Source organism: Gymnoscopelus microlampas (genome assembly GCF_963454915.1).
Source record: "Gymnoscopelus microlampas genome assembly, chromosome: 5".
Lineage (NCBI taxonomy): Eukaryota > Metazoa > Chordata > Actinopteri > Myctophiformes > Myctophidae > Gymnoscopelus > Gymnoscopelus microlampas.
This window is the reverse complement of record NC_139942.1, coordinates 13,331,892-13,346,244: the sequence shown is the minus strand read 5'-3', so window position 1 is coordinate 13,346,244 and position 14,353 is coordinate 13,331,892. Positions and strand designations below refer to the sequence as shown.

Here is a 14,353-nt window from a genome sequence, read left to right as displayed (position 1 = left end):
TGGTTCTATCATTATACTTTCTCTCTCCCAGGTGACTAAGATTAATTTGACCTCTGACCTGTGTGGGTTAGCATAGAAGTAGCCTCGATCTCCAGGCTTTTATTGTTTAGTTTTGCTAAAAAATAAAAGCCTGGAAGAGCGCGTCGGTGTACCCGGTATAGGAAGTGTTTCATTTCCCCAACCAACCAGAGTGCAGTGGGCGTCGCTCCGACCCGCTCGTAATGTTGTGTTAACGGGGCGGGCGTTGACGGACAAATCTGTGAACCAATGGGATCAGGCGCAATCTCTCCGCGCCTCTGTACACCCGCCCCTCTATACACGAAAACAGGAGCGCTAGTGCAGCCTAGCATAGAAGAGGAACACATACCACCATTCCCACTTGAGGCCTTTTTTAACATAATCTGTGTACAATCAAGTATCGTTTATAAAAATCCTGTCCTGAAGTTCCCTAGGGAATCATATATGGCCACAGTGGGTTAAACTAGGAATAATGTATTTGGATGATTTATATGAGGGAGAAACATTGATGTAATTTGAACAATAAAAGGTCAAATATAGTCTAACTGATACTGAATGTTGGAAAAGCCGCCAAGACATTGTATTAAAACGATGGTTAAAACAAAACCAGATTATCTGACAGGGATTCAGGAATTATTTCATAAGGTTTGGAAATCTAAAGGTAGTGCTGCAAAGTTTTATGAATACATAAGAGGTATACAGACTCCACGGTTTGAAGGTCTTAAATTATGTTGGGAGAAGGATTTAGGGATATATATTACAGATAACTTATGAAAATACATGATTGCATGATTACTTCAAGAGAAGCAGAGTCACAGTTAACTAGTTATCCTTTTTTCTTTTTTTTAATCGCACAATTTTGCAACCCATTTTTTTGCCCAGTGCCAATTTCCTATGTAATCCTGGGCGCTACTCTCCCTCTGCCAGTCTAGGGAGAGCCCAGAACTGAGCTCAACGCATGAGGAGTAAGCAGGCCGCTACATGTACAGTAAGATGGCTAAACTAAAGTTGAGGAACACTGACCTCTGCTCGCGTTATGAGAAGCAACCTGGTACATTTATACATAATGTTCTATGAGTGTGAGAAGGTAAGTCCTTTTTGGGACGAAATTACCATCTTTTTAAGTAAAGTGTTGGAAGAGTCGCTATAAACATCCTGCTTTATGCATACTATGAATCCTTCCAGATAACCTAAGGGTATGTAAACAAACCAGATTATGGTGCCATATGGCCCTCATAACTGGATGTAGAATTATTTGAAGACAGTCAAAGTCAACCTGTTCATGTGCCTCTAAAGATTGTATAAAACTGATGTAAAAGATTGCTTCTTATATGAACAGGTGGTATAAAAGCTAACAAAAGTGTACTTTCCTCAATTTGTCTAGAGGAGACAGGTAGTGGTGATGTTTGTTTTGGGTTTGGCCATCATGCTGGCATCCGCGTGCGGTTAGGGTTAGGGTGCGGGTTTGGTTCGGGTTTACTGTTGAATGTCGGAGCACTGCGCTGTTGGAGGAATGCGCTGTCGGACTAACGTATTGCACCCATCATGCACGGAGAGGTATAAAATAAATAAATAAAAGGGAATGTAGTAAATGTGTGTAGAAAAAAGGGGGGAAATTAAATAAATGTGTAACTGTGGACCCCTGGTGGCTATTCTGTTGTTTTATGTTATACTATTGGTGTTTGTGTTTTGATAGTGTTCTGTGTCGTTTTGTTTTATTTGGTGGATATGTGTATAAAATAGTATTATGTAAAACAAAAACAAGCAAGATGGCATGTTTTGTGTTGTTTTTGTGACACTGAGATGTAAAATGATGTGTGCCTTACTTCTGAATAAGATCAAGAAAGCTGGTTGGTGATACAAACTATGTATCAATGTCATGTGTTTTAATCACACTGGTACATGAGTGTGTTTTGATGTGTTGAAGTGCGGTGCATACACAAGATTCATTTAGATTCCTTCCTCTGCTTCTACAGAAAATGATGACCATCACACAAAAGGTTAATGTTGAGAACAATAATAAAGAGATGATATGCAGGACAAATTAATTTAACTCGACTCCAATTAATAGTAATTCATATTTACCATTTGAGTACATACCTGCAAATGTTTTATGTTTATAATGTAACAGTGAAACAGTCTGCCTTGAGTTCATATTTATAACATGATGCAGTGTGTTTTATCAGTGACCTTTGGAGTGGTGCATATCAGATAAAACAAGATACTGTATACATTTATTGGCTCATTTAAAGGTTGATACGGCAATGACGTGGATTTTCTTATGTAAGTAATCTTTTCATTGTAATGTCAGAGTACACCAGAGTGATACAGCAGTACACAACGGCTGTAAAAAATAAATACAAATTGTAACTGAAAATTCTTGTTGTGAAAGTAAGGACCTTATTGTAAAGTAGTCTGGTCTTCCAAATTCATGCAGTTTTAACATAATTCAGCACTATGTGTTTCAAGTTTCAATTCAATTGTACAATAGCCTGATAAAGCCCCTCCCTCCGGAAAATCTCATTTCCATTTGATTTCACTCCTGAAATAAATGACAAATGAGATTTCCGGAGGGAGGTTTTACCAGGCTACAATGTGTGGCCCTTCCCTCATTTTTATCAAAGCCAGCATGGCCCTCAAGAAATAAATGCTACCCACCCCTGACCAGTGGTGTAAAGTAACTAAGTACATTTACTTAAGCAAAATGTTTAGGTATTTGTACTTTACTTGAGTATTTCCGATTTCCAGTACTTTTACTTCTACTCCACTACATCTCGGATCCAACTATTGCACTTTTACTCCTCTACAATTATTTGAAAACTTTAGTTACTAGTTAATTATTATATTATGAAACATACATTAACCACTTAAGCCCTATTTTACGTAGGCTATTTGAAAATATTCGATCTACAAGCTCACAATCTGCTATTTTCAAGCATTGTAGTAATTTTACTTTTGGTACTTTAAGTACATTTTGATGCCAATACTTTTGCACTTTTACTCAAGTAAATTTAGAATTCTGGACTTGTAACCAAGTATTTCTATACTGCAGTATTGGTACTTTTACGGAAGTAAAGAATTTGAGTACTTTTTCCACCACAGCACCTGACAGATGAACCCTATTCTGGACACATAGACGGATTTCCGCGCGACGTCATCACAGAGCAGAATGCGCAATCTGCGCATGCTCGGGGGAAACAAATTGTTGCGCCGTTCACTCTGTTGTTATGTTCGGGGGTTAGATAGCCATAATTCTGCTATTATAGGCATAATAGGCATAATGCTGCTATTATATACAAACAGATCCAACTTCCAACAAATCATTTTTATTGAGTAAACAAGGTATTACAAACTGCATAATTTAATCTACTTTCATTAAACCCGGTGAAGATCATTTCTTTTATGAATGGACATTTGACCAGAGCTGCTGCGGGTAATGGCGCCCTCTATAGGCTTACCCCTCCTCTGCGCGGTCATATCCTCTCAATGTTTACAAACATGAAACCCGTCTATTATAATAGGCAAACATTTGGCAAAAACAGGTGAACATTTGGCGAAAATAGGCAGTGTAGACTCAGAATCAGTATGCACTGTATTGTCACATTACAGGTTTACAACAGGTTTACAGGTGTATTTATTTCACTACGAATTGAGTACATGGGCCCCTTTTGAAACAAGCCATTAGGCTTTCATGGGCTTTTCAATACTATTTAGTTGACCTTGTATTTAAACTGTAGCCTACTTTCATGGGCTTTTTTCTGCACATTTCTAAATAAAGTATTCAATCAATCAATCAATCAATCAATCAATCAATCAATCAATCAATCAATCAATCAATCAATCAATCAATCAATCAATCAATCAGGACATGGGTGAAATAATTTTTCTTACATGCCCCATCATTTGAGGTACAATAGAGATAGAAATAAAGAACAAGGAAAACATGGATTTAAAAAGAAAACAGTTAATATTTTTGGAGTGGAGTGAAAATATTATACATATGGAAGCAGGTTAGATGTTACAGATATTCATGAGAATGTCAATGCTATGATCGAGGCAGTTAAACAATATCTGACTGAAATTATAAAAGGGTAAGGGTTAAATGTGGACGGACGGACGGGCGGGCGGACGGACAGACGGTCGGACGGACGGACGGACAGGGTGCAAAAAATAGTCTCGGCCATGCCTTTCGGCCTGGCGGAGACAATAAGAGAAAGTATGCAGCTGTCTGCATTGTTACTATGACAACACAATGTTGTCTGTAATCAAGTCAAGCTGGTTTCACCGCTATAGAACATTTCCTCAATGTGCTTCACATCTAAACCACACACACTCGCGCAAACACTCTCTCTCACACACACACACACACACACACACACACACACACACACACACACACACACACACACACACACACACACACACACACACACACACACACACACACACACACACACACACACACACACACACACACACACACACACACAGCTTAGGGAAACTGCTGTGCCAACTCTTATACATAGGCTGTTATGATATGATATGATATGATATCAAGGAACTGATCTGAGGAACTGAGTTTGGTTTGTTCATCTTAGATTGTCAGTTTATTCAGAAGTCTACTGCTGAGACCTAATGTACATACTGTATGGATAGATATGCTCACTGTAAATATGTAGATACCTTTTTTAATTATCCCCCCCCCACAACTTTTTTTTGTCTTTTTCTGGAAACAGCATAAACGAGCTACAAACAAAAACAAATTTCACCCACATGTATAAACCTGTGATGTGACAATAAAGTTGATTCTGATTCAGATTCTGACTAAGATCATCATCAAACCTCCATCTCAAATAACATTCAACTGGGACAATGTATTTACACTACATTGTCCTTTACACTGACAGCAATAGACAGCAGCTTAAAGTAGTCATAACAAAGTCATCCAATTATAAAACACACACAATACACATAGTCATACAGAAACATTTATTCAAATAGTATTTTTCATGTTGGTTACTTTTTATCAATTGAATATACTTGTAATCATTTAATTCCAAAAGGTCTGTACATTCATTTGAAATGTATTCTGAGAGCAGAGAAAACAAAAATCAAAATCATTGAATGTTATTTCACATAGAATATCAAACCCACACAATAACGATTACTTCATAACTACAAGACACACAATGATACAGAAAAAACTCTGAAAGCCCCAAGTCCTCCATAACATGAATTATATAAATACAAGAGGAGCACAAAATAGTAAAACAGATAATTAACAAATTATCTGTATGTATCGTTTTACCTGTGACTGTCACAGCCCTTTGTGGATTATGTGGTTGAACCTGCAGTACGTTGACAATCTGTTTGCACTTTATCTCATGTACAACGCTGCTATGTGGTTCTACCGAAGTGCACCTCTGTGGCTAACCTTATCATTAATAACCTCATGTATATACTGTTCAGCTGGATTATGCTATGTGTATACGTATCTTTGTTGTTTATCTATCCCTGACATGTTTCTATTCACGGTTTGATTTATTTTCTAATTGCTCTCCCCTGTCCCCCCTCTTCTCTTTTTTTTCTTTTTCTCTTCCTGAAAACAACACAAACAATTGAGCTTATAATTATAATAATAAAAAATCATCCACTTCTTTACACCTGCAAACCTGTGATGTGACAATGAAGTTGATTCTGTGAGAGAGCTAAATTATGTCTTCTTAATTGACAAATGAAATATGCATACTGTATGATTCGAGTGACAAAAAGGTCAAATACATCATTTGGTTGTTTTGTTTACTGTACATCAAAAGTTTACCTTTTGGATGCCGAGCTTGTTGACCTAGAGAGAGACAAATACCATTATGAACAAAATATTGGGAGTCATGACAACCCCCTTACTTGAGGTCACATAACTCAACTGTGGCTCCATGATAAAGCCAAAATCCAGCATATAGGGTCTGGGTGAATGTGGTCTGGACTCTGTGGAGGAGAGTCATGGTGTCAGAGACATTATGGAAGGATAGAGTACCTGCACTGTGATCCAGGTACACTCCTACTGTGTAAGAAACACGACCTGGGATTTTAGTTTCAATGCCTCTGTGTCTAAAAATATGACCTCCAGCCCAACACTGTAAAGACCAAGATGCATTGTTGGATCCAAATCTGCTTTCAATATAGGATCCTGTCCTGCTGATATCTTCATATGAGACTGCTATATCAACAGAGTATCCACTCCACTCTACCTCCCAGTAACAGCGTCCGCACAGACCCTCTCTACTCAGAACCTGACTCCAATCCTTGTATCTCTGTCTTACATATCTTATCATTGTTACTTTTCTGTTCTCTTTAGACAGAGACAGGTGTTGATCTGTGTTGTTTGGATCCAGTGTGATTGGACATGAATATTGTAAGAACTCAGCTCTTGTCTTGGGTTCTGGTGGTGTTGACCACCAAAACCCAAGCCAACCAGGATTGGGGTGTCCCTGACCAAGACAGTGAATCCCTAACGGCTCACTGTGCGTCCCCTGGATCTCGACGCTGCTCCTAATGGGATGTGTCAAAGTAATTAAAAATAAAAGGATCACTACAAGTACCCTCTTTATTTGTTTTATTTTAAGAATGTCCTCAAATTTGATTATTTTTAAGGACTTGCGTTGTGGTGGATTTGATAGTAAAACATCCACTCTATTCACTGTCTCTGAGATGTGTGTCCCTTCCTCTTTGATTATGTCCTCTAAATTGTCCCTCATATTTGACACAGCTACAGTCACATCTTCAAAGTATCTCAGAGGACGGACATTGCCGCTGACTGTGTGTGTAGATTCACTGATCCTTGAGAGGGAGGTGTAATTGTGTAGAAAATGGACGTGATCCTCTGTGTATGCGATATGTTCCAGCTCAGCATGTCTCCTCCTCAGGTCAGTAACCTCCCGCTCCACACGCTTCCCCAGTTCTTCAGCACGACTCACTTCATGTTTCTGCTGGTCTCTGATCAGCTCCTTCACCTCAGATCGTCTCCTCTTAATGGAAGAGATGAGCTCAGTATAAATGGTGTCACTGTCCTCCACTGCTCTATCAGCACAGTGATTGATGGACTTCACCTCCTGGTGAAGCACCTTCCCGTCTTTCTCTCTCTCCTGGATTCTCTGCTGGATGTTCTGCTGACTCGTATCAAGCTCTTTCTGTCTCTCAGTCCTTTCGACTGCAGCTGAGATTATATCATGACCTTTGTGTTCTTCCACTGAGCACAGATAACAGATACACTGCTGATCAGTACGACAGAAAAGCTTCCTCAACTCATTGTGGCGAAAGCAGATGTTCTTTTGAAGCTTGGTGGAGGCTTTGACCAGCTTGTGATTTTTAAAGGCAGGAGATTGATAGTGAGGCTGGAGGTGAGTGTCACAGTAAGAGACCAGACACTGAAGGCAAGTGTTTACAGCTTTCAGTTTTCTCCCAGTGCAGAAATCACAGGCCACATCTCCAGGTCCAGCATAGCAGTGATCAGGAGTAGCTTGGAGTTCTGGCTTCTTCAATATATCCATCATGTCAGCCAACATGGTGTTTTTCTTCAGAACAGGTCTTGGGTTGAACGCCTCTCTGCACTGTGGACAGCTGAATCTCCCTCTTTGATCATCCTGATCCCAGTATCCCTCAATACACCTACTGCAATAGTTGTGTCCACAGGGAACAGTCACTGGATCCTTCAGTAGGTCCAGACACATAGAACAGCAGAACTTTTCCTGGTCCAGTTGAACTGCTTGTTGTGCCATTTTACAGCTGACTGTCTGACAGACTGGCAGACTGGGTGCAGTGTGGTTTAATCTCCTAAGAAATCACATGACATGGGTGTTTCATCTACCTACATACCTAACCTGTGTGTGTGTGTGTGTGTGTGTGTGTGTGTGTGTGTGTGTGTGTGTGTGTGTGTGTGTGTGTGTGTGTGTGTGTGTGTGTGTGTGTGTGTGTGTGTGTGTGTGTGTGTGTGGGTGTGTGTGTGTGGAGGAGGAGGAGGAGGAGGAGAGTGTTTAAAGAGGCAGTGTCTAGTTCACTGTGATTAATAGGTACAGTAGAAATAGTCACCCTGTTGAAATTTGAGTCAGTAGTTATATATTTTCTCATGGTGAAAATACTATAAATCTCATCTAAAACACTGATCAATATTTAAATACAAGACACACTGAAACGTTTCTCCTCTACAAGTGAAAGTATGCAGCTGTCTGTGTTGATACTATGACAACACAATGTTGTCTGTCACTGTGGTCCAGTCAAGCTGGTTTTACAGGTATAGAACATTTCACCTAGACTCAATGTATTTCATATTAAATTAAACTATTACTAACTAAACTATAAACTATTATGAACATACTGTGTCAAATATTGACCAAGTACTGCCACCACCGGAGAAAGATTATAAGCATTTACAAACTCCAACCATCAACATGTTTCATCATGCTTTATTTACCCAGGGAGGTAGCTAAGCTGAGGTGTTTATTTTCAGCCATGCCCTGCAAGGACACACACACACTCGCCCACCCCTTACGCACGTACTGTACGCCCGCCCCCGTACCTGGGAACTGACTAAACCACAGTCTTATACTGTTGGCCACTGAGCAGCTCCACTGGTTCAGTTGGGGGTTCAGTGCCTTGCTCAAAGACACTTCAGCGGTGTTGGGGGGAGGGGTAAGTGGTGGCCAATCACTTCTCCACCCATATTTTTCCTCTAACCAGGAACCTTCCAGCAACAAGCACGGCAACGCACTGTTGGTCCCCCACTTTTAGTACAGTCATTTGAATTAGTTGTACTCCCACCGGCTGGCTGCAACGCATTGTGAGCTTGTATATTGGCTATTTGTGATACCATTTTTTCCCCCACCAATAATGACATGTCCGAAATAGGAAGACCAGGCTGGAAGTGGCTGTGTCTGTCTGTGGGGTTTCATAAATATTGAACCAATGCAAAGTATTAGCGAGCTTGTGACAAAATAATAATAAATCATAAAATATATTGGTTCCATTGGAACAAATGTTCTTTTTGTCCATTTCCACCCGGCGACAGCGTCAAGAGCTGAATAGATGAATGTGTTGAATGACAGATGAACTGAAAGGTGAAGGATGTAAATATCAGGGTATGTCTGGTGTGTACATGCTGCTCCTCTCAGCCAGAGGGCGCCGTTTACTTCCGTCAGAAGCAGCTTAGGTCTTCTTAAACACCTGCTTGGCCACGACTCCTCCAGCTCTCAGCTCCTTCACAAAACAATGGAAAGGAAACACACTGTATTGTTACAGTTTACAGTTTAGGCATTTATCAGACGTGACTTACAAGTTATTGATATTATTATTACTATTATAGATTGTATTGATTTGCACAACAAGTGTGAGTACACTATACAGTAAACAGCTTTCATGAGAAAGCGTCAAGTAATAAGAGGTGTGCAGGTGAGCCGAGAAACCCTGGAAGGGCTTAAAGTATTTGAGGACCTCACCTTTTCTTTACATTACATAACGCATTGTATTCATTTTATTTAGTAAGCTTGAACTCTGTCAATAAATAACAAGGTCAATAATGACATAATATAGTGCAGAGAGGAAATAAACTAGGATACCAGGTAAACAATAAACCTAGCATCTGTCTAAACAGCATGCGATCTAAGTAACATTCTGTACGTTTGAAACTATAGGATACAAAGTAAACAATGAATCTATAGCATCTGTCTAACTCTAAGCAACATGCTAAATAACAAACAACATCTAAATAGCATTCTGTACATTTGTGGTTAAGATTCTTTTTCTTTTCTTTGAGGGGCAAAAAACTTATCTCCCACCCTGGCTATTCCATTCTGGTGGAGATAATTAAAACCACAGAGCCACAGTATAAAAGTATTATTATACATCAATCCTTCTGACAAAAGCCCCTCCAGTACTCAACCCCAGTACTTGAGTCAAAGTATAGATACTCCTGGTCAAATATTACCACTAAAAGTGAAATTAGCTCAGTACAAATGTTTATGACAACACTGAAAACCTTATTGATATGCACATTAGAAGTTACTTAGTATACTTTATGCAATGACCAATGCAACAACGTATTATACACATGCCTGCCTACCAATGACATCATAGGAAGGCAGGTTAGATAATTTCAAACAAAATTTCAAACTTTGTTTTCACAATGGCTTCTATTTCAGCATGTTAGCATTCCAGGAAGAGAAAGGCTGTAGTTTATATTAGCTTGAAATCCCCATCGGTGTCATTGGTAGGCAAATGTCTGAACTGACCATAAACCACCAATGAGACACATAGTGAGTAGACATAAATTGAAGCATTCTTTTCATATAGGCTATTGAAGTTTAACATACTTAATTTAAATGTATATATTTTTTTTCCTACAAAACATCGGTGACAAAGGTTTGTAAGACGCTCCAAACTTAGGATCGGCGTCGGATCCACAAATTAATAAATGTGTCATGGATGTGGCTCTAACATTGATGACATGATAGTTGATTCTTACCAGATGCAGCTCATCTCCGTTCACCCAGTGGGTCCATCCTCGACCTTCGATCTCTCCCTTCTGAGCACACACCAGCCTGTCCTCTTCCCATGTGACAGTGGTCTGCATGGGGATCAGAGAGAAACACTTTAACTGTCCTCCTCCCATGTGACAGTGGTCTGCATGGGGATCAGAGAGAAACACTTTAACTGTCCTCTTCCCATGTGACAGTGGTCTGCATGAGGATCAGAGAGAAACACTTTAACTGTCCTCTTCCCATGTGACAGTGGTCTGCATGAGGATCAGAGAGAAACACTTTAACTGTCCCCTTCCCATGTGACAGTGGTCTGCATGAGGATCAGAGAGAAACACTTTAACTGTCCCCTTCCCATGTGACAGTGGTCTGCATGAGGATCAGAGAGAAACACTTTAACTGTCCCCTTCCCATGTGACAGTGGAGTTAAGTCACATAGGTCAGGAAGAGAAACACTTTATGATAATGTAGATCTGCTATTTTTTTTAAGGAATCGAAAACAAAAGAGTCTCCGGTCTCTCCAGCTTTAGTAAACAGAAAATATTTTTTCAGGTCGGGATACACATTTTTGCCAATCAGAAGACAGAGCTCATACAGGATACAGGATGGACAGGTGAAATGGGAAGTGATGACAAAAAAATTGGAACTGCAACACTACAAAATTGAAGGACTTTCTGTCCTGATTGGATGAAATTGGTGTCTCTCCTCACAATATGGAGCTTCAACGTTTTTAACCAACCTGTTTTTAACCAACTCTAACTCTCTCTGTCACACACGCAGGCACGCACGCACGCGCGCGCGCACACACACACACACACACACACACACACACACACACACACACACACACTCATGCATCTGCGCACAGCACACAGTGCTGCATTATCTATGATCAGCTTACAAGTAAGTTCTCACAGGGGGTAATTAATCCTGATCCTGGTTGGTATTCAGTCAGTAAACCATGAATGACGTCTGTTTGTGTGTGTGTGTGTGTGTGTGTGTGTGTGTGTGTGTGTGTGTGTGTGTGTGTGTGTGTGTGTGTGTGTGTGTGTGTGCGCCCGCGCGCGCGCGCGTGTGTGTGTGTGTGTGTGTGTGTGTGTGTGTGTGTGTGTGTGTGTGTGTGTGTGTGTGTGTGTGTGTGTGTGTGGGGCTGGGGGGTGGGTGCGTGCGCGTGTGTGTCATACTGACCATGCATCTCCTGTCATCCACTGCAGACAGGTCCTCCTCAAACTCCATGTCCACATAGAAGTCCATGTCGTAGTTCTTGAAGGTGCTGATGGTCTTAATGCAGATGTGCTCTCCATCCTGGCTGATGTCCTTGTCTGGCTTCAGCAGAGTGGCTATCTTCCTAATGGCAAGGTTCACATCTGTCATACATACAGAGAGAGAGAGAGAGAGAGAGAGAGAGAGAGAGAGAGAGAGAGAGAGAGAGAGAGAGAGAGAGAGAGAGAGAGAGAGAGAGAGAGACTCCTGTTACTGAACAGTAATGGTTACTCTCAGAATAGAGCTTGAACTCTTAACACAAAAGTATGACTGACACCACTACCACCTTCAATGTTTTATGTAAAGCACTTTGAATTGCTTTGTTGAACGTGTTATAAAAATAGCCTTGCCTTGCCTTGCCTAAAGCCTTGATAATCGCAAAAAAAAAAATCCAAAAAATAACTCACCTAGAGCTTTCAAATACTCCTCAAAGTTTTCATTAGAAATCATTTTCCAGAATCCATTCAGGTCCACTGCCATTTTGTCTGTTGGTTGTTCCAGTGAATAAGAACCTAAAGGAGGTCTAATGTTGCTGGTTACCTGCAGTCGAAATGCCCGATTTAACTGAAACCACTCTAATCCGGATTAGCTGCTGGTTTCCCAAGCCTCCCCGTGCAGTACCACATTTTTTTTTGTTAAAGTAGAAATACCACATTGTAGAAATGCTCTGTCACGTAAAAAAGTAAAAGTCCTGTATTCACAATTTGACTTGAGTAAAAGTACAAAAGTATTGGCTTCAGAATATACTTAAAGTATCAAAGGTAAATGTACACATTTATGCAGAATGACCCAAATGTTTTCCAAATGTATCTAATTATTTCAAAAATAGCACAGGTACAGGCTGACAAAGTGACATGATGAGATGTTTTGTGAGATAGATGGATGGATAGATAGATAGATAGATAGATAGATAGATAGATAGATAGATAGATAGATAGATAGATAGATAGATAGATAGATAGATAGATAGATAGATAGATAGATAGATAGATAGATAGATAGATAGATAGATAGATACTATTAGTCCTACATGGGAGGAGGGGAGAGGAGAGGAGACAGTAGTGGAGGACCAGGTAGGAGAGGAGGAGAGGAAAGGAGGAGAGTTCTGGGCAGCTATCATTCATGAGAATCCCTCCAGAGTGGAATACCTACCATCTTTGCTATTATTAGGCCTAACGTCCTACAACAAGAACAGACACAGACACAGACAGAGACACAGACATTCACAGTCATTTCTATTGATGTGAAATCACATAAGCTCATTGCTGAGGAAACGCTCACCACACAGCAGTGTGGTGAGCGTTTCCTGTGACAGTTGTTTTGTTCCATTTAGTCTAACCTCTTTAAAGCAATTAAGGAAAGGATGTCATGTCATGCATGCAGGCACACACACATATAGGAGCCGACCAGAGCCCAAGCACCATGCTCAACTGTCTTTTTATGTCTATGTTATCCTCCTGGTGAGTCTGGTTTTACCAGCAAACAAGGGAACTGACGTGCTCAACTCAGAAGTAAAAACCAAAAAAAAAGATGAATTAATGAATTGATTAATTGATTAATTAATAATGATGATGAATGTCGACCCAAAAGGCAGAACAACAGCAAATTAAGTCACCAGAACTCTGAAATATCTATGTAGCACTTTTAATAATGCACAACAGCAGAAGGAAAACGCCCTGTACCTCTCTCAGTGTTTCTGAAACCTGTGGGTGTAAAGTGTGGTTTTGGAACACGTATCTATCTCATGCACATCACAGACAATATGTAAACTCCCTCTTTTGTGACTTCTGTTCTCCAACAAGTTGCGCAACGAATCTAGTTTGAAGATGAACCAGAATGAGTGAGGACGTGTACGCCATACCAGACCTGACAAAGAAGGTCAGATATGGCCGGGTAGAGAGGGAGCAGGAGATGGAGGAGAGAGGAGAGAGAGAAGAGAGGATAGTAGACATCTATGTCTCTGCAGACGACCTTGACCTTGACCCTGGGATACAGCAGGATGCTGTGCAGAATAACACAGCACAGGAGCAGAATGAAGGTACAAATAAATAACACACCTGGAAAGCCACAGTCATTTTGACACATCAAAGGACAAACTGCCAAGTTTAGTTTCAAGCCACTCCACATTCATGGTGTTGTATTATGTTTGTCTAATAAGAACTTAAATGACTTTGTATCTGTCATAAAGCATCATAAGTTGTTAAAACCATCTGTAGTATCCTCATAGGTTTGTCTATTGTTTTTCAGGCTCTGATCAGTCAAAGAACAATCATTCCAGAGCTGCTGCAGTGTGTCTGGTGCTGCTGAGTCTTCTATTGGCTGGCATCATTGGCCTGGTCATAAAGTGTGAGTATCATTTTAATTACATTTGTGTGTGTGTGTGTGTGTGTGTGTGTGTGTGTGTGTGTGTGTGTGTGTGTGTGTGTGTGTGTGTGTGTGTGTGTGTGTGTGTGTGTGTGTGTGTGTGTGTGTGTGTCAGGCGAGGGGGCACATCATTTTATATAGTAATAATATAATATACAACACAAGAAAGACAACCATTTATT

General features: G+C 40.3%; 3 protein-coding genes across 7 annotated transcripts in view; 1 reads left to right on the top strand and 2 right to left on the bottom strand.

The window, feature by feature from the left end:
* Window positions 1-4,988: 4,988 nt before the first annotated feature.
* Window positions 4,989-7,858, bottom strand: LOC311046231 (tripartite motif-containing protein 16-like). The gene has a single exon (XM_084058433.1). It carries the CDS (start codon window positions 7,791-7,793, stop codon window positions 5,919-5,921), a length of 1,875 nt encoding a protein of 624 aa, XP_083914559.1. The 5' UTR covers window positions 7,794-7,858; the 3' UTR covers window positions 4,989-5,918.
* Window positions 7,859-9,152: 1,294 nt separating this feature from the next.
* On the bottom strand, window positions 9,153-12,287 carry LOC311045792 (retinol-binding protein 1-like; the record flags this gene model as incomplete). The annotated part of the gene is made up of 4 exons (XM_084057850.1): window positions 9,153-9,267; window positions 10,532-10,633; window positions 11,733-11,911; window positions 12,215-12,287. The coding sequence occupies 4 exons, from the start codon at window positions 12,285-12,287 to the stop codon at window positions 9,217-9,219; spliced, it is 405 nt and encodes a 134-aa protein (XP_083913976.1). The 3' UTR covers window positions 9,153-9,216.
* A 1,236-nt stretch (window positions 12,288-13,523) lies between these two features.
* LOC311046270 (uncharacterized protein) overlaps window positions 13,524-14,353 on the top strand; it is a 249,409-nt gene continuing 248,579 nt past the window's right edge. For all 5 annotated transcript variants that reach the window (XR_014600854.1, XM_084058484.1, XM_084058485.1 and 2 more), the window contains exons 1-2: window positions 13,524-13,845; window positions 14,055-14,153. Coding sequence is in view for 4 of the 5 variants with exons in the window: in XM_084058484.1 (XP_083914610.1) it covers window positions 13,644-13,845; window positions 14,055-14,153 (301 nt within the window). In the remaining variant the exon portion in view is untranslated. The remainder of the gene's footprint in view (window positions 13,846-14,054; window positions 14,154-14,353) is intronic.

Coding starts and splice junctions, on each gene's coding strand:
- LOC311046231 (XM_084058433.1), bottom strand. CDS start 7,793: ATGGCACAACAAGCAGTTCAACTGGACCAGGAAAAGTTCTGCTGTTCT.